The sequence below is a fragment of the Lathyrus oleraceus genome, chromosome 5 (genome assembly GCF_024323335.1).
Source record: "Lathyrus oleraceus cultivar Zhongwan6 chromosome 5, CAAS_Psat_ZW6_1.0, whole genome shotgun sequence".
NCBI lineage: Eukaryota > Viridiplantae > Streptophyta > Magnoliopsida > Fabales > Fabaceae > Lathyrus > Lathyrus oleraceus.
The window spans coordinates 588,660,606-588,680,030 of record NC_066583.1 but is presented as its reverse complement, the minus strand read 5'-3'; the positions used below and the strand labels follow the sequence as shown (position 1 = coordinate 588,680,030).

Below are 19,425 nucleotides of genomic sequence, written 5' to 3'. Positions count from 1 at the left end.
GCAGGGATGTGCTCATAGATGAGCTTAGAGAATGGGATTGGACTGAGAATGTCAAGAAAGATTCAGTGAGAATCTTTTGTGATGAACCAACTAGTGAAGTCGAAAGAGAAGTTCGACAAAAAGAAGTCAGAGGTGAAACAGGCCTAAGCAGACCTCAGAGAACAAGACACATGCCTGCAAGGTTGCAAGAATGTGTGATTACATTAGATGATATGGTCGATGAAGAAGGTGGGTTGATACACTATACTTTCTACGCAGATGTTGAACCTATCAATGCAGTTGAGGCATTGAAAGATTCTAAGTGGATGAAAGCAATGGACGAAGAGCTGAAGTCAATCGAAGTCAATAACACTTGGTCACTTGTCAAATTTCCCCAAGACAAGAAGGCAATCGATGTGAAGTGGGTTTACAAGGTGAAGTTGAATCCCATAGGAGAAGTAACTTGACACAAGGCAAGGCTTATGGCGAAAGGATTTCTTCAGAAAGAAGGAATCGACTTCGATGAAGTTTTTGCACCTGTTGCTAGGATCAAAACAATCAGGTTGGTTGTTGGTCTAGCAAACATGAACAACTGGAAAATGTGTCAGATGGATATGAAATGTGCATTCCTTAATGGCCCCTTAGAAGAAGAAGTTTATGTTGCACAACCAACTGGGTTTGTGAAACATGGCGAAGAAAGAAAGGTGTACATGCTGCATAAAGCCCTGTACGGACTTAAATAAGCTCTAAGAGCTTGGAACAAGAAGATAGATGATTTTCTAAGGGAGAAGGAATTTGTGAAGTGCACAAGTGAACATGGAGTATATGTAAGAAGAAGAAAGAGTGAATTGCTTATACTATGTCTCTATGTCGATGACCTGTTGATAACAGGTAGTTGCAAGAAGGATATTGAAGACTTCAAAGGTGATCTCAACAAGGAATTCGAAATGTCAGATCTGGGTGACATTTCATATTTCCTTGGCATCAAATTCTACAAGAGTGGTAGAGGTTTAATGATGCACCAAAGAAGGTATGCAAGCGAAATACTCAAGAGATTTGAGATGCAAGATTGCAACCCAACTTTGACTCCAGCTGAACCCAGATTACAACCGTCGAAAGATTCAGATGAAGATGATGTTGACCCAACCCAATATAGAAGACTTATTGGGTCACTTCGATACCTTTGTCACACAAGGCCTGACTTAGCATACAATGTAGGTATGGTGAGTAGGTTCATGCAGAAGCCAAAGGTATCACATCTAGCAGTGGCCAAGAGGATGCTAAGGTATCTGAAAGGAACTCTCGACTATGACATTTTGTTTCCTACAACTGATGAATGAAAGGAATGCAAATTAGTGGGATACACCGACTCAAATTGGTGTAGTGATGTCGAGGATCAAAAATCTACAGTTGGCTATGTGTTTATGCTAGGTGGTGCACCAGTTGCTTGGAGTTCGAGAAAGGAGCCAGGAGTGGCATTATTGTCATGCGAAGAAGAATACATAGTTACTTCTATTTGTGCACGTCAAGCAACGTGGATGGTGAATCTGGTCGAAGAGGTAACAACGAAGAGTCATGGAGCAATTACCATGAAGATCGACAACATGTAAGCTATCAATCTGGCGAAGAATCCGATAGCACATGGTCGAAACAAGCACATCGAAATGAGGTTCCATTATCTTCGAGAGTAGGTAGCAGATGGGGAGATGAATGTGGAACACTGCAGAACTGAGAATCAGATTGCAGACATCATGACGAAAGGAGTGTAGGTCGAAGTGTTTAGAAGACTAAGAGCTACGATGAATGTAGATAGCTTAGACACAATGAATTAGGTGGTGTGTTGAATTATAATTCCTTGTGTCGAAGCATGTTGCTCGACAGGAACACGGAAGTGTCAAACCACCTAGTGTGTTAAGTTGTGTTAGTGTGTCGAAGTGTCGAAGCATGTTGCTTCACACAGGATTTCGATTTAGGCCTATTTTTGTAGTGTTAGCTATTTTGGGCTTTTATAGTTTTGAATTTTGGCTTGAGGTCCAAGTTAACATAAATCTATAAATAGACGAAGTAACCCTTATTTTTGTAATGAGGTGAATAGAGTATTCATAACATTGTATTGACAGTATTTTGTAGTTGCAAAGTGAATAAGAATTTTTTCCACAGTTTGTAGGTAGAGAGAAACTCTACAGAATTTTACTACTATTCTCCTTCATCGTTCTTTACACTTTTTCTTTCTCCATTATTTTTTTCTTTCATTGTCATTGTGTGGGTGATAGCAATCTTGTTCATCAAAATTAATTGAAATTTTCTATAAATTTTGGGGAATTTTCAACTACACGAACCATAATATAAGTTTATTATCATGTAACAATCAAACTTTAATTATATTATATTTTAGAGTATATAATTTATTTAATTTGGCGGTGAGTTTTGGAGTTGTCAATTCCTCTAGTCTTGCAGATTTTTAGCATTGGCGTCCCAAAAAATCACCGCCATGATATGAAACTTGGGAACCTTTCTAGCGTGGTCACTATCTATCATCTCTTTTATCTTTATTCTTTAAGCATATCAACTTCTTTATCCTCAAGTTTCTGAAAAAGAAAAAAGAATTCATGGATTATATCTCCTTGTCAAGAATTAATACCAAGCCACGTTATGTTATTTACTCAAAAAGCAAAAAGCAAGTTGAATAAAAAAAACCAAAAAGGTAAACAAATATATATACACGAGGATAAAATTTCAAATAAAATTTACTAACATTGGTTTACACTAATGCCAAACTATAGTTAACTCCAAATTATTCTGATCAGAACTATAAATTGGGCAGGCACCGAGTAATAGCTAGTAGTATAGTGGGGTTGTTCCTCTTGTCTACATTGGCTGACGTCGGACATGCTTTTGGGAAAGTTTTACGTACGAGGTATCATGTTAGTTCGGTCATGGTTACTATTTGTGTTCCGGTCTAAGTAGAGGCTTGGCTTCTCCAAATCGAGTCATAGTAAAAAGAGCTTTACATTCGTTCATCGTCGTTATAATTGAAGGGAGTATCATTAGGCATGTTGTATGGTTTGTTGCGATGCGAAAAAAAATATAAGTGTATCGCACGTTCGAAGATATAATAGAGTCATTATTAAATTTTATTTATTCTCGAAAGAAAGAGAAAATATCGATAAAACTCAAGTGGAAGAAAAAAATGGTAAGAAAGCCGGTTATGCAAGGGGACTCAACGAGAATCATTTTGATTGTTTTTTATGCAATGAGTGTTATTATCTAAAGGTTACTTACGAAAGAGGAAAATAAGTTTATTAATTAGGTTGCTCGCCAAGGATTTGAAACCTTGTGCCTACATATTCTCATAGTGCAATGAGAAAATTAGAGCTACGTAGTTCGTGGTTGAAAATACATATGTGTTGATTATTTTTAGGGAACAATTATAATTGTATTCTAAAAGTGTGTAAGCGTTAGTTGACTCTGATCCTTATTCACATGCTCTAAACTTTTAGTCTGGCTACTAAGGAACAAATTATAACAGTTCTTTTATGAAAAGAAGAGTTTGTTTTGAAAGAGGTTTGTATGAAAAAAAGAATAAGAAAGAGTTTATTGAATTGAACTAAAAAACTAAGAAAGTTGATTGTATTAAAAAAGAGTTGTTTGACTTGCAAAAAGAATTGTTGGAAGTGTAAAAGAGTTGTGAAATGATGAAAATGTTTCTTGGATGTGGTGATAGTATGGTTTGGACCAAGAGTGTGTTGTTTGAATCCATTAGACAGGTGTATGAACCAAAGAGTATGACGTTAATCAATAGATGACGTGGACAATACAAAATTGTAGGATTTTACCAAGATCCGGGAGATCAAGACCTACAAAAAGGGGGTTGTCAGAGCATGTACCTCCACTAGACAATACATGATTGTTGCCAGAGCATGAGGCTCCACAGGGCAATGCATGAGAGTTGCCAGAGCATGAAGCTCCACAGGCTAAAATAAAAGAAAAGGGTTTTCCAGAGCATGAAGCTCCACAGGATAAAAGAAAAGAAAATTGGTCTGATAGAGCATGAGGCTTCATAGGGAAATGCATGAGGTAGCCAGAACATGAAGCTCCATAAGGCAATGCATGAAGGTTGCCAGAGCATGAGACTCCACAAAGCAATGCATGAGAGGTATTGGTTCGGAGATGTGTGTTTGACCATGATGTGATTAACCCAATGAATGTATGGATGTCAAAGAGAATGTATGTTTGGTCCAAAGGGAAGTGTATTGTTGATGAGTGTAATAAATGTTGATTGTTGGTGTGTCTGTGGGGAAGAAGACTTAAAAGTCGTTTGATTTGAATTGCACTAAAGTCTATGACCAGAGGCGAATACTTTGAATAACTAGGGCATATGTCCTGTACCCAAAGATACTCAGAACAAGGATATGAATAATCCCTCTCATACTTCTCCGTTACTTAAGACTCGTGGCGCACAATTCGCATCATGACTAACAAGTGTTGAGAGAATAGTCTTTTTTTGTGCTTGATATCCAGAGGCTTCATGAGGTCTTGAGTTTAAGTGAGACTTGAGATCCAGTGTGATGCAAGCATAAACCTAATTACATCAAGTAACCAAGAGGTTTATGATCACTTAACTGGATAGGAGAATTAGATGAATCAAATGATTAGTTGATCAAATAAGGCTTTGATCAACCCAATGCATCAGGGATATGATCAGGAAATACAAGCACATGGATTTTTATTAAGGACTAAATCATAAAGAAATTAAATGAGAAACATTCATATCAATTTCTAAAGAATTAACTAAAATTAACACTACTACTTAAATGCTAATCAAAATGTAATATTAACATAGGTATTAATTTCTAAAAAACTAGTTGAAAATTCTATTCTAAAACTAAAGATTATTTCTTTTAAGAAGTAGATTAATGAGTAAAATCAACTAAAATTCAATTAAGCTCTAAGTATTATCATGGAATTTTCTAAGTATTTTTCATATCAAAATAAGATGTAGATAAAAGTATTAATATGAATTAATATGAAATAAAGTGTAGAAAAAGTGACAAGAGGAATTAAAGAAAACAAGCATCAATTGATTAAAAAAGCTACTGCAAAGGAGTGTACAAGCCAGAAGGGAGTGTGGCCTAGAAATAGCGGCGTTGTGCCTAACAGATTGATGTCCAATTCAAAGTGTAGTTGGTGTGTTCAACAGGATATATGCCTAAGAAAAACAGAGGTGTGCGTAGCAAAACGCATGGGCTTGGGGCTCTCTAAGGCTCAAACCAAAAATACAAGGGAGAGAAGAGAAGTATCAGCAACTTCATCTTCTTCCTCTACACATGACTTTCATGTTTCTCCACCAAGAGTTCTCCATTGGAGCTTATGCTCCGCCGCACCGAAACAACCAAATAGCACCACCAATCTAGTCCTATCAACCTCCTCTTTCTTAATCTCTCATCAATTCATTCCAACACTTAACCAATTTTCAGAATTATACCAAAAAAGTAACGAACCCTAACCTCTAAAACAAAGATTAAATGATGGAGAAGAAGAATCAAGCCATCAAACCTTGGGACTTTGATTCTCCATTGCAAGAGCTACATCTCGGTTTAAGATTTCAGCAAACAAAGGTGAAAGAAAAGTTCATCGACCTGCAAGACGAAGGATTATCTTGGAAATTTTTGAAATATGAAGATGAAGAAAACCAGAGGTATGCTACTTTGATCCTTCAAACTCCTTCTTCTATAAAAAATCTTCCTTTTCTTAAGAATCGACTCTGTAAAATTCTAAGTTGAATAATTGTTGTTATTTTTGTTGTTGATTATGTGCTGAAAGTATTGTAGAGTGTATGAGGCTTAGCTCAAACGGTGACAAACTTCAATGTGAAGCTTGCTCCAGTGGTGGTAGAGCTTTTATGAGGTGAAAACGATGAATTGAGAGAGTAGAAATTATGAGTTTGAGTGATGAATGAATGATTGTTATGATTGTTGTTGAAGATTGAAGAGTGTGGTGAGTTTATATAGATGAATTTTTCAACTATTTTGATCAACTCTTCCGAGCAGCTCTGTTAGAGGTTAGGGAAAAAATTAGTGTTAGAGGATTTTATGAGGAAGTTGGTTGCAAGAGTTAACAATGTTAGTGAGTTGTTAATCAGTTAGTTGTAATTGTTATTGAAGTGTAGGATAGGATGCAATTAGGGACTGTTATGGAATTTGGCTGGCTTGATGTTAGGATTGGAATGAGTAAGTGTAGTTCAAGTATTTATGAATGTTAGTGTAGGAATGCTTTAGTTCAAAATATGAATGTTATGTGTTGCTGCATTATTTCATGTGTTGTTATATGAATTGTTGTAGGAATTGGAACTGGTATGAAGCATTGGAATTGGGACTGTGATGCATTATACATGCTGGAATTGTAAAAAATAGCAAGTGTAACTGGTTACCATGTTTTTAGTAACCGGTTACCAGAACGAAAACATGGGTTCTGATGTGCTGAATAAGTCTGAGCAAAACGGGTGTAACCGATTATCATGTTTTGAGTAACCGGTTACCAGAACGAAAATAGAGGTTCTTGCCTATTGGGGTTTGATGAAATGTAGGTGTAACTGGGTACCATGTTTTAGGTAATTGGTTACCAGTACGAAAAAAGGTTTTCTGGTGTGTTGAATGCATGTGTAAAGCAGGTGTAATCGATTACCATGTTTTAGGTAACCGATTACCAACATGAAAAAAGCCTTTTTTGATGCACTGGCTCATGTGAATGTAAGTTATGCAATGTCTTGATCTTTGTTGCTAATTGTGTATTGAATATGGTATGGTTTTGCAGGGATATCACATGGTATGAACAACGCTTTGGCAAGTTATTTTGGTCATGAAGAAACTTGAAGATTTGGAAGCTCAAACATGGAGGACTCATGAGGGGATGAAACAAGTAAGGTCTAGGATAGTCTGTTGACTTTGGTCAACTGTTTTGACCAAAAAGCCAATAGTTGACCAAAAGTCAATTGTAGGTCAAATGATGCAAAATTGTGTAATTGATTTGGATCCTTTTGTGTAATGAAATTGGATGTTTTTGAAATGGAAAATGACCTTTTTGAATGAATTGTGTCTTGTATTTTGAAAAAAACAGTTTCCTTTCAAAGCTTGGTTTGAATATTTGAACTTGTAGTTGAATAAATTTGAATGAATCTTGAATCTGAAGGAACGAATCTTGATTTCTTCGACTTGACTCTGAATGAAATGTTGTGCCATGGATCAAACAAACCAAAGCCCAAGATAATCCCCAAGTAACCTCCATATCCTACGCCATGATGTAATCAACATAACCACAAGCATATGTTGAAGATAAGAGTTTCACAAACTTGATTCACAAGGAATGAACCAACCATAACTATTGTGTCAACACCACTTTTGTATCATAATTAGCAAACCCCTTGAATCAATGATGCTTATTTGAAGAATGCAATTGTAAGTGAATGTATATGGCATGAGTATGCAGATGAACTTAGAGTCAAAAGCTAGATGTAAAATGAAAGACGATAGGGAAACTTTTGGGGTATGACAACTGCCCCTATTTAATAATCTTGTACCAGAATGTACGAATGGTGATAGCTCTTCGGGAATTCGAGGTAGAAGATGATTAAATACAAGAATATCCGAAAACTTTTCAATTGAGAATATAGTGTATATAGTGTGAAGAAGGTAAGTGTATTATGGGGATTTGTTTATTGGGGATACAAGATGGCTGATAAGCTTTTGTAGAGTCATTTGTTGGGGATTGACTGAAATATTCTATTGGGAGGAATAATCCAGTCGCAAGAGAAATGTTTGATGTGCATGATATATGCAATGTATGTTTGATTTACATAATGCATGAAGTTATGTATTCTATGCAATAATATAGGTTATTCTTATTTTGTAAGAGAAACAAATGGTATCTACAAGGATAAGACTCTTTTGGTATGGTGGTAGACTTCGACTCTCCGACTTTTGATATCTGAACCAGAGAGCTCGTCACGAAGGAAAGGATTTCATGTTGCCACAACTTGTTGGGGATTTCAAATACGACCCTTATTGGGGAGGAAAATGACTTGTGATTTGATCATGCATTTATTAAGATGCCTTCATGTATCAAGCATTCACTATATGCCACAGATTGTCATAAAATGTATTTATTCGAAATTTCTTTTTGAGCCAACATCTAGCCTATAAATAAAGGTCCTTTCCCACATTTCATTTCATCCTGAATCATATTTTGACGCAAATCACTCACTCACACACTCTTTCTCTGAACATTTTATTTACTTTCTCTCACTAATATTTTAGCCATATTGCCTTTGTGAGAAAAGTTATTTTGTGAGTGATGATATTTTGTAATTCTGGAAAGGTAGAATAGTAAACTCACCAAGGGAGCCTTTTGTATACACCTTGGTTGAATATCATCCATTTAGGGATTTGTTTCTGTTAGAAGCTAAACCCGTTAAAAGTTTTGGTTTGGGGATTGTGTGATTCACTCTCTATTTAGGTACGAAAGTTTAGCCCGTATAAAAACTTTCATCAGGTTCTTGGTTAGCCCAATATGAAACCAAGATTAGGTTCAAGCTCAACCCAGTATTAGAATCTCGGTAGGTTCGAGATTAGCCCGATATTAAAATCGCACAGGTTATTGGTCATACCATATAAAACCAAGGTTTTAAGGTTCATGAGCTCAACTATAATAAAAACTTGAATGATTTAGGAACTTGAAGACTAACCGCTCCAAGGTCCTCGTTTGTGAAGAAATGACATACCACCTCGATTTACCATTTGGAAGAGAAAACTCAAATTGCTATATCCTGAAGTTTTGTATTATTTGGTTAAAGGTCAACTATTATTTCTTGTATAAGGGGTTCATGAGTCTTTCCTTTTAAAAGCTCTCAGCGTTTTTTGGATACTCTCATGATCAATTCTCAGGGAGAAGAGTATATCATTTTCTTGTTTGACCAAACCTTTATACACCGGGGTGTTAGTCTCTTTCCATTAACTCTTTATTTTTTTATGTCATTTATTTTTCGCAAATTATTCTTTTGCTGCTAATAATTTAAAAAAATTTTAAACTCTGATTTTACTTTCCACAGTTTTTCAAAATCACTTTTTTCTAAACCATCCAATTCACCCCCCTCTTGTGTGTGAAGTCTCAAGTCCAACTTGGAGAACCTCTAGTGTAGTGTTACCGTCACTTCTCTCTCCAAATTCAAGTGAGGGAGTATGTTGTCTTCTGCTTCGGTTACAATTTGGTGACTTTAAAATTGCCCAGTGTGATAAGGTTGCATCTACATGAGCTAACTATGGTATGACTTCGTGGTCACCGCGCAATGCCACCTTGCGCATAATGTTGGCTCTCGGAGGAGCAAACTGCAAGTTCTCTTCAATTCATAGTATCTTGTCAACCAAGGCTTAGGAATTTTGTTGTTGTAACAAGTTATAGACATTGTTCAGTAGATCAACAACTCCTTGCATGCGTAGGTTAACATGTAATTGTTGAATATTCTGAAGCATCTGATGCCTACATATAAACAGTTGTGATGGAGGTTTCTATGAAGGATGACCTTGGAAAAGTTGTTGCATAGGTTGAAAGAACGAAAAGGCTTAAAACATTCCTCTGTCAATTCTTGGAGGAGAGAGATCTTCTTGCGCAGGAACACACAAAGAGGTCATGAGGACTAGATTATTCTGTACTACATGAGAAGAAGGAGCTTTGTTAGTCTCGACGACTGCAACAACAGTGTGACATTGAGCAACAAGTTTAGTAATCTTCAATATAACAAAAGCTTCAAGAGTTTTTTATTTGATTTGTTCGAGAAAGAGATTGATGTTTCAAGAGAAGAAGATTGTTGATCTGCAATAAGAAGATCGATAATTTGCAAGAAGAAGATCCGTGATTTGCACCTTTAGTGAAGATAGAGTGATTTTCGTGGGAAAATCACGAGAATAAAGATTTGTTTCCTATAGACGACACTACTGTTCTGTTAGGAAACAAAAAATGTTTAGTAAAAGGGTAAAATGAAGTTTTGGTGCGATGGAGCAAACTTTTGATACGACAGAGAAGGGGGTAGATCTGCAAGATTAACGCTTCTACGTCCAATTCATTTACTGGATGAAAAGTAATATGAGAATAAAAATGAGTCGAATACCTGAGATGATACGATCTAATCTCTATATAGGATGAACGATTAAAAATGCTCACGTGTGATTGACCTATTAGACACATCTTTCCTTTCATTGTTGTTATTGAAGAGCAAAGCCCATTTTCATTAGTTGCATGAAGAGCAGAAAAGCATGTGAAGTGATGGAATAGTTTCCATTGCACATATTCTCCACGAGAGAAAAGCATGGCTCATGTAAGGGCATTAATGTCATACCAATAAACAGTTACTGAAAAATATCAATAAAATAAGAATGGACCCGACAAGTACCATTTGGTAATATTATAAAACTTAGCGGTTATAAAGTCTTCTTGCTTGTGTTGTATTCAACTTCCCTTACCTGCAAAGACAGACAGAGAGAGAGAACACAAAGCAAAGAACAAGAATAACGTGGCACATAGGAAAACAAACAAACAAACCAGAACTGAAAACTTTAAAATAGAACACCTTCTCTGTTTTCATTCTTTCTCTACCAAATCTTCTTCAAATTTGCTTCCTTTTTGGTACCCTCTGATTCTTCGGTTTTGTTCTCAAAACCAATGGCTTTTTCCTTCTAACTTTGAAGCTATGACTTGGAAAAGTAGAGGAGAGGTTGTTCTTGTTCCTAGAAGCTTCATGTCTCAAAAATGGATGATTTTCTTGTGTATTGGAAGCTTCTGTGCTGGAATGTTTTTCACCAACAGGTACATCAAATTTCTATGTTCTTGTTCTGTCTCATAATTCATAATTGCTTCATCATGTGTTTTGAGATCTTTCAAATAGTATTCAACAATTCTTTTCTATTTCTTAATTCATTTGAGTTATTGATATTTCTGAATTTCATTGACTTTGATTTTTCTATGATTTCTAAATTTGAAGTCTTCTTAACTTTATTCACCCTATTTTATGTTGACCAAAACTCAGAAGAAATGAAATGGATCTGAAATTAATTGATTGGTATGGTATGAAACTATGAATTATTTTAAGTATTAACCATTAATTTTTCTTTTGTTTAAAATACAAGTTTTCTATATGATTGACCCTTAAGTTAACTAGTCAATTTTGGTCTAATCCAACTAACACTACCTCATCTCAATATTTCTAAATTTTGTTAATACTTAAATTCTGGTTAGATTATATTTATTGATAATATTTATTAAAAACTTAAATATATTTATGATTCTCTTAAATAAAAAAAATTGTTTTTAATCTCAAAATATTTTTTTTGAGAATAATTCTCTTAAAGTTTTTATCAGCACTTTTGATCCCTAATATTAAAATCATCGTTAAAATTGTCGTTAATTCAGTCACTATTTAATAAATCGTCGTTAATTCATATAAAAATCGTCGTTAAATGGAGGATGGACAAAAATGTTAAATGAAAATTTTTAGAAAGACTATTCTTTAAAATAAATATTTTGAGATACTAAAAAGAAATTAAGATATTTAGAATTATCATATAGATTATTAATTTAAATAATATATATATATATATATATATATATATATATATATATATATATATATATATATATATATATATATATATATATATATATATATATATATTAGATTTTAAAATGACTGCACATGGCTTATGATATATATCATCTTCACTCATCAAGGTTGAAGATGACCTCTGACACCTACTAATGAATTTTCACAATTAGTAGTTGCAACTGAATCACTTATACTTATTTCTTAGTTGTTGAAATATTGACTTTTTTTTGGGATCTACTATTTTTGAGGTATTTTTTTAAATATTTTATTTTACATAGGATGACCACATGAAGTCTTATTTCATAGTAAATTTATAAAAAAAAATAATTCAACTTAAACTATTTAATTATTCTCAGATTTTAGTGGTGTTTTTCTAATGAAAGTTACATGTGTGACAGAATGTGGACTATTCCTGAACCTAAAGGACTTGCAAGGACAACAGCAATGGAAGCTGAACAATTAAATTTAGTTTCTGAGGGTTGTAATTCAAGAATTGTAAGTACTTTTATACTTCGAATTCGATTTTTCATGTATCATATGATATTAAATTTCTATAACAATAATTTTGTGTTTTTCTTTTTTAGTTGCAAGAGAAGGAAGTGAAGCGCGAAATTAAAGGCGATTTCAAAACACAAAAATCGTTACAGTGAGTTACATAAATACTGTGAACTTATTTTTATAATCTTCTTTTTTGCTGTTATTTTGAATGTTAAACATGTTTAGTAATAATTGTGTTGTTGGGTGTAGAAATTTGGACAAGACGATTTCGAATTTGGAAATGGAACTAGCTTCTGCGAAAGCGACACAAGAGTCTCTAAAAAGTGGCGCGCCTGTTTCAGAAGATTTCAAGATTAATGATTCGACTCGTAAAAGAAGGTACTTAATGGTTATAGGAATTAACACTGCTTTTAGCAGCAGAAAAAGAAGAGACTCGGTTCGCGCTACTTGGATGCCACAAGGTTCATAATTTCATCATTGTTTCCTTTTTCGAGTTTAATAACAATTCGTATACAATAGTGATACGATCGTAAAGTAAAGTTGAATGTCTATATAAAACATGTACTATTTCTCAATTGGTCATGATCTCTGATGTTGGTTCTGGCAATAACCTGTAAAATAGGCGAGAAAAGAAAGAAACTAGAAGAAGAGAAGGGAATTATTATCCGATTCGTGATTGGACACGGGTAAGTTATCTCGTATCTCTTTCATTTCTCTAAATTCGTAACATTTTTATAAATTGAACATTTTTGGATCTTTTCGCAGTGCGACGACAGGAGGTATCCTAGATAGAGCTATTGAAGCAGAAGGTAGTAAGCATGGAGATTTTCTGAGGCTGGTAAGCATCACTTCAATAACATATTGCGGTATATATTGTATGATCGCTGCGTGGTTTTGAAATCGGTGTTTTGATTTTACAGGATCATGTTGAAGGATACCTTGAATTATCAGCAAAGACAAAGACCTACTTTGCGACGGCGGTTAACTTGTGGGATGCTGACTTTTATATCAAAGTTGATGATGATGTTCATGTAAATATAGGTATCAAAAGTTGTTCAATCTCAGCAATTTTTATCGATGCTATAAGTTTTCTTAACGAGCTTATGGAAATAAGCTGAAAAACAACTTATAGACAAGTCATAAGCTGTTTCTATCGGCTATTCCGACCAATCTCAGAAGTACTTATACCAGAAATGGTTAATTTTTCAATCTTTTTTCAGCAACACTCGGCGAAACTCTAGTTAGACATCGAGCGAAACCGCGAGTATACATCGGATGCATGAAATCTGGACCTGTTCTTTCTCAAAAGTAAGAACTATTTTCCTTAATCCATCTTTTATTTAACTGAAGAATTCTAATTTTGCAACATTTCACTTCTAGCTTCTTACATGTTCAATTTCTTGCAGAGGAGTAAGGTACCATGAACCAGAATATTGGAAATTCGGCGAGACAGGAAACAAGTACTTTCGTCACGCCACAGGACAATTGTACGCAGTTTCAAAAGATCTCGCTACATATATTTCAACAAACAAGTAACCACTTTTTCCTCTTACTTATGTTGTAAAAAGTTGAATTGAAGTGAAACTAATAGATTTTTGTGTATATGTTTGTTTTTAGGAATGTTCTTCATAAGTACGCAAATGAAGATGTTTCGTTAGGTGCTTGGTTTATTGGACTCGATGTTGAACACATTGATGATCGTAGACTATGTTGCGGTACACCACCAGGTGAATACTTTTCATGTGTTATAAATCATTATATATTAAAGAAATCGCACTCGAGTCTAAAGGTTGTACGAAGTAGGAACCAAACCAATGACTAGGCCTAATTAGTCAAAACCGATTTTTTATTGGTCCGTATATCGGTTTCGTGCATTTTAAACTCATGAATTGGTGATTGTTGCAGATTGTGAATGGAAGGCACAAGCAGGGAACGTTTGTGTTGCCTCATTTGATTGGACATGCAGTGGAATTTGTAGGTCTCATGAAAGGATTAAAGAAGTGCACAAAAAATGTGGAGAAGGTGAAAAGGCTTTGTGGAATGCTTCTTTCTAGGAGAGATCTTGGAAGTTCTTCCTAACTCATGAAGATTATGACTATAGCAATGAGCTTCTTAGGCTGCAATAGATTTTTTTTTCTATATGTTTTAGAAAATATAGAATTTTTTTACTTGAATTACACGAGAGCAGGAAATAGAGAGAGGAAGAGAAAACAAAAGAAAGAAAAAAGAGCCTTGTGCAATTTTTAATAAAGGAGATTAACCATTGTAGTTACTACTAGAATATAAGAATAGGACATTTTATAATATGTTAATAGTTCCATGCCCATCCTCATTATCCTTCTAATAAAAGTACATATAGATGATAAAATATTTTGTTGGATGTTGAGGCCATTCCTTTCATTTAAGTTTGAATTTTTGTTTGGTAAATTTGTTTGGAAAAGAAAAATATTTTAGGACTTTTCAAGCTATAAGGTTAGGTGACCTATACACTTTTCTACTAATTATTCAATAAACTTGAAATGAAGTGAAGTATCATAAATAAATTGTCATCCCAAATGCCAAATTGATTAAATTGATCCCAAATGTCAAACTAAATGTGAAAAGTGAAAAAAAGCAATGAATAGAAAACTTTACTTAGAGCTCATAGAAAAGTAAATAAAGTCTTTGATTTCTCATGGAATAGAACACTTCAATACTTTTAACCTTATATGTATATGTTGTAGGGGAAGTATGCATTTCCTAAATTGACCAAACATTTTCTATAGCAATGTTTCTTTTGGTTGTTTAGTCACATGACTACATGAGCATGTTTTATTAGAGTAGCTATTGAAAATTTGCAATTAATAAGGTATCATGATTGACACTAGCAACAAATCCTCAAAGACATAAAAGATTTAGTCCCATAACACCATTGTTTTATAAATTGAACCATGGTTTTAAATTGCGGATCACATTATAATATTGCAGATGTAATAGTATCCGCAACCGCAACTGTAATTTGAACGATCCAATGGCGAGACCCCTAACGACTATACCTAATGGAAATGGTACAAGAAAGAATTGATTATGAATTAATCAAACGACAAGCATAGCTGAAACAAGAAAGGAGCAGTGGAAGTGTGTTATTGAAGTTGCATCTATCTAAGGAGACAGAGAAAAAGACAGAAATTTGGAATTAATTAAAACTGCCGTTTTCATTGAATGTGGTGGTACCACGTCAACTTCATTGCTGCTAGTGGCAGAACCTAACTAATGCACCAGGAATCTTTTGTGTTTCAAACAGCCAAATATGAAAGCATTTTGGTCTTATTTTTTTCTTAATCTAAATTTAACATTATAATTTAAAGATTTTATGTTTGTTTTGACCTAACATGTGATTAATTATGATAATCCGAGTTGATTTTACACACTCTCTCTCTCTATATATATTATTCTGGAGATTTGTAAAAAGGAGAAAACATTAGAGATTTTCGTTAGAAACCAAATTAGCTTGAAATAATATGTGCTCATGCTTCGATGCCTTTAGATTCTGAACAAATTAGGCACATAATATTTTAATTTGCACTGTTATTATCCTTGAATCAAACAGGGTTTGAACTTGCGTGTTTTTGTGTGAGCCGTTTGTCAAATGTTTTCTAAATGTGATCTATGTACTTTGAGATTAATCTGTCGATATCTTCATTCTTTACTTTGTGAGTATGCTAATTTTTTATTTTGTTTTGTAGAGATAACATCTCCGATATCGATTGAATTTCATTTTGCAAGATGAATGTTATTTGGTGATGTACTTTTTATATTAAAGTTGACTAATTTGTGATTTTTTTTGAATGAGCTGGGATTTTGATTTGATTTTAGTTTGAATTAATTTGTGATTTTGATTATGAAATATAGATAGAAAATGATTTTTTAATTTAAAAAATTATGTAATACAGTATATTAAAAAAGTTTATAAATAAATGCTAAAAAAATTTAAAATGGTTTGTTATTAAAAAAAAATTAAAAATAAGTATAACGGTTCGGTTTAAAAAAATTGTCTTCTAATAGTTTGATCAATTATATCAAACCAAAAATGTTTGGTTCAGTTCGGTTATAAAAAAATTGAAATGGTTCGATTCGATTCGGATGACCTTATATAATGGTTCGATACGGTTCAGTTCAGTTTTCTAACTGACTGTACCATGAACAACCCTAAAGATATCAAACATAGCTTTAATTCACATTCTGGTCCTTCAATTCGAGACACTATTATATATCTTTCGATTACTATTATAAATAAATTTGACTTTTTAGTATATCTTTCGGTCATTATTATAAATAAATTTGACTTTTTAATATGTCTTTCCGTTACTATTATAAATAAATTTGACTTTTTTAATACATTTAACTTAATATATCTAGTCTATATATGAATTAAATATATTAATCATCAAATATATAAAAAAAATAAAAAATCAAATTTAATTATAATAATAATAATTAGGGGATAATAAATTTTCTACATCAAAAGGTGAATAAATACTCTAAAGCGGGGTTTTACATGAAATATGAAAATGTGATTTCTCATTGTTTAAAAACAATAAACAAAATAGAGAAATCATATTCTTGCTTCCAAAAGCTACACCTACACCGTATTTTACTGTTCACCAATACGATGAATAGGGAAATATTATAATAATATATATATTTTTAAAAATAAAAAATAAAAATAAAAATATTTTTTTAAATGTTAAATTAAATGATATTGATCTAAAATTGTGTGATTAACCAACTTCGTAATTTTATTAACCAATTTTCTATATTATATTAACCAATTTTGATGACTGCTCAAAATTTATTTGGACGACTGAATGTTTATTAACCAACTTTATAATTTTATTAAGTAACTTTTTACTTTTTATTAACCAATTTTGGTGTAATAATAAAAATTATTTTTAATATCTGGACGTGTATTAACTAACTTCATCACTTTATTAACCAACTTTTTACATTTCATTAACCAACTTTATTACGTTAAAGACATTGTTTATGGTTACTGTTCACACACTGTTCATATATTGTTTATACATTGCTCACTCACTATTCATATTTATTTTTAATTTAAAAAAATATTGTTTACCGTATAAATACGGTGAATAATGTATACAATGTATGTATTTGGTATAAGATGTGGTGTATGAATAGCATTGCTGAAGAAAATATATAAGATCACTTGGTAAACGTGAATAAAATCTATCAGGTGTTGGTTTTACCTGAGGTTTTAAAGTGCCACCTCTCTAAACTTCATTGGTGTGTTTTTATTGATAAACCCCAAGTAAAATTATTGGTTTTTTTTACGATATGTGTACGGACATGAAAGTTCAAAAGTATATTAGAAATTTTTTAAATTGAAAAAAAAAATACCGAGAATTTCATTATTAATATGGATAATTTTGTTTTTGTAATGCAAACATATTAGAAGTTTCATAATTTTCGATATATTCTGGTATTGTAGTCTGAAAATTTGAAAATTCTGATATGCATAGAAATTCCGGTATAATTGGAGTATTTAATTTTTTTGAGTTTGTTAAATAAATAACCAGATAAAATCATTACTCGATAAAATATATACATAAAATTTCAAAATATGCTACATACATAAATACAAAACAAACTAGGATAATTTTCTAACTTCGTTTTCCGAATGCATAATGTGTCCCACAAATGCCGCTTCCCATGCTCTTTCCTCTTTAGTATAGTTCTCTCTCCAACAGCCAAAATCGAGATGCAATGGACAATCAAGTTTCAACTTTACCTGAACCCAATGATTGTTATTAACAAAATCAACAACAATGATTTTTTGCCTACTTGTATACATAGGTGGAGCAACTACAAGAGGAAAAAAAGTGATGCATTGAGCCATGGATAGAAATCGTCATCCATTTATCCACAACCTCTACACCTAAGGTAGATACTCGCAACACACTCCTAACTTTATCTATCGTGTCATAGAACAATTTGGAATATTGTTTATGTTGTTGAAGAACTTAAGTATCTAAGTGTATTCGGGCCAAAGACCATGATTGCTCACCCCATCCAAGTTGAGCAGCAATAGCACGGAAACCACAATTTCCATCGTTGTCCACATCGACAATGTCATCAACGTATGCATGGAGGAAATCAGGAAACTGAGACAAGTAGACATTTCTTGAAGATTTGGTGGACAGTTGACTTACCGATGCTTAATGTTGACAATACTCTTTTGAAACGACATCCTGATTGAACCTAGATGCAACTTCAACATGTCATTCATAACATCCTAACTTTGACACAAATCTCCTCATCTCGTAGACAACATGGTTTTAAGTCTCCAATGAGCAAACTCCACCCTAAAAGGAAAAATATGTTAAATTATGTTTAGTACTCTTATAATATCAAACAAACTTTAATATGAAGTGTAAGGAACATGTACATTATTGTGTTCCCTAAATGAGTGACATGATTAGTCCAAGCAGCGACAAACCATTCTTTATATGGTGCCAACCACGTGTCATTTACATGGTTAACAAATAAAGGAATATCAACACAAACTACTTGAAAGTGCTTCAAGTGTTCCTCAAACTCAGTCTCCCTATTTGAATACATGATGTTGTTTCATCAATCCATGAAATTCTCTTTCCTTTCATACTTAACATACTCAATACACTTCATTTGAACATTTTTTTTGAAAAATATGGACCACACATAATAGTTGTGTTGAATTTCGGAACACAACTTCCATGGCATTCATCAGTTACAGTTCCTTATCTATCACCATAACCCGCGGTAGCAAATTCTTGGAAAAGAACAACTCTTTGAGCTTATCTAGTGCTCATGTGAAGTTCTCCTCTCTTTCATGTTCAATATAGTCAAAGCTAACTGAAAACGTCAACTTTGTTGACGTAACACACACAATTTCAAGTAGGGGTAGTACTTGTGGAATCACGATGCACAATCGATAATCAACAGCTGACCAATAAATAAATAAACACAAAATGAAACATATTCAACATCCATTACCTCTTTGTTTTGTATGTGCAATAAAAAATAAACACCAAATGGAACATATTCAATAACTTCATTGAGTCAGGATGTGTCCAAAAGATATCGATAACAACATTTGACTCATCCTTATTTCTAGTCCAACACATGTATTCCGTCAACGAACCTCTCTTGGTTGTATGGTAGGTTTGCCTAGCCTTATACACTTGGGTAATAATCGTGAGGTTTTCTGGATCTTTGTCTTTCAACGCCTAAATTATGTACCTTGGAGACATATCGTA

The 19,425-nt window shown here is 33.3% G+C and overlaps 1 protein-coding gene across 1 annotated transcript; it reads left to right on the top strand.

The window, feature by feature from the left end:
- The first annotated feature begins 10,427 nt into the window (after nt 1-10,427).
- On the top strand, nt 10,428-14,507 carry LOC127086738 (probable beta-1,3-galactosyltransferase 2). The gene is made up of 11 exons (XM_051027532.1): nt 10,428-10,833; nt 12,028-12,124; nt 12,214-12,275; nt 12,377-12,588; nt 12,750-12,813; nt 12,893-12,965; nt 13,048-13,168; nt 13,348-13,435; nt 13,534-13,659; nt 13,745-13,854; nt 14,033-14,507. Exons 1-11 carry the CDS (start codon nt 10,718-10,720, stop codon nt 14,179-14,181), a joined length of 1,218 nt encoding a protein of 405 aa, XP_050883489.1. The 5' UTR covers nt 10,428-10,717; the 3' UTR covers nt 14,182-14,507.
- Nucleotides 14,508-19,425: the final 4,918 nt, after the last annotated feature.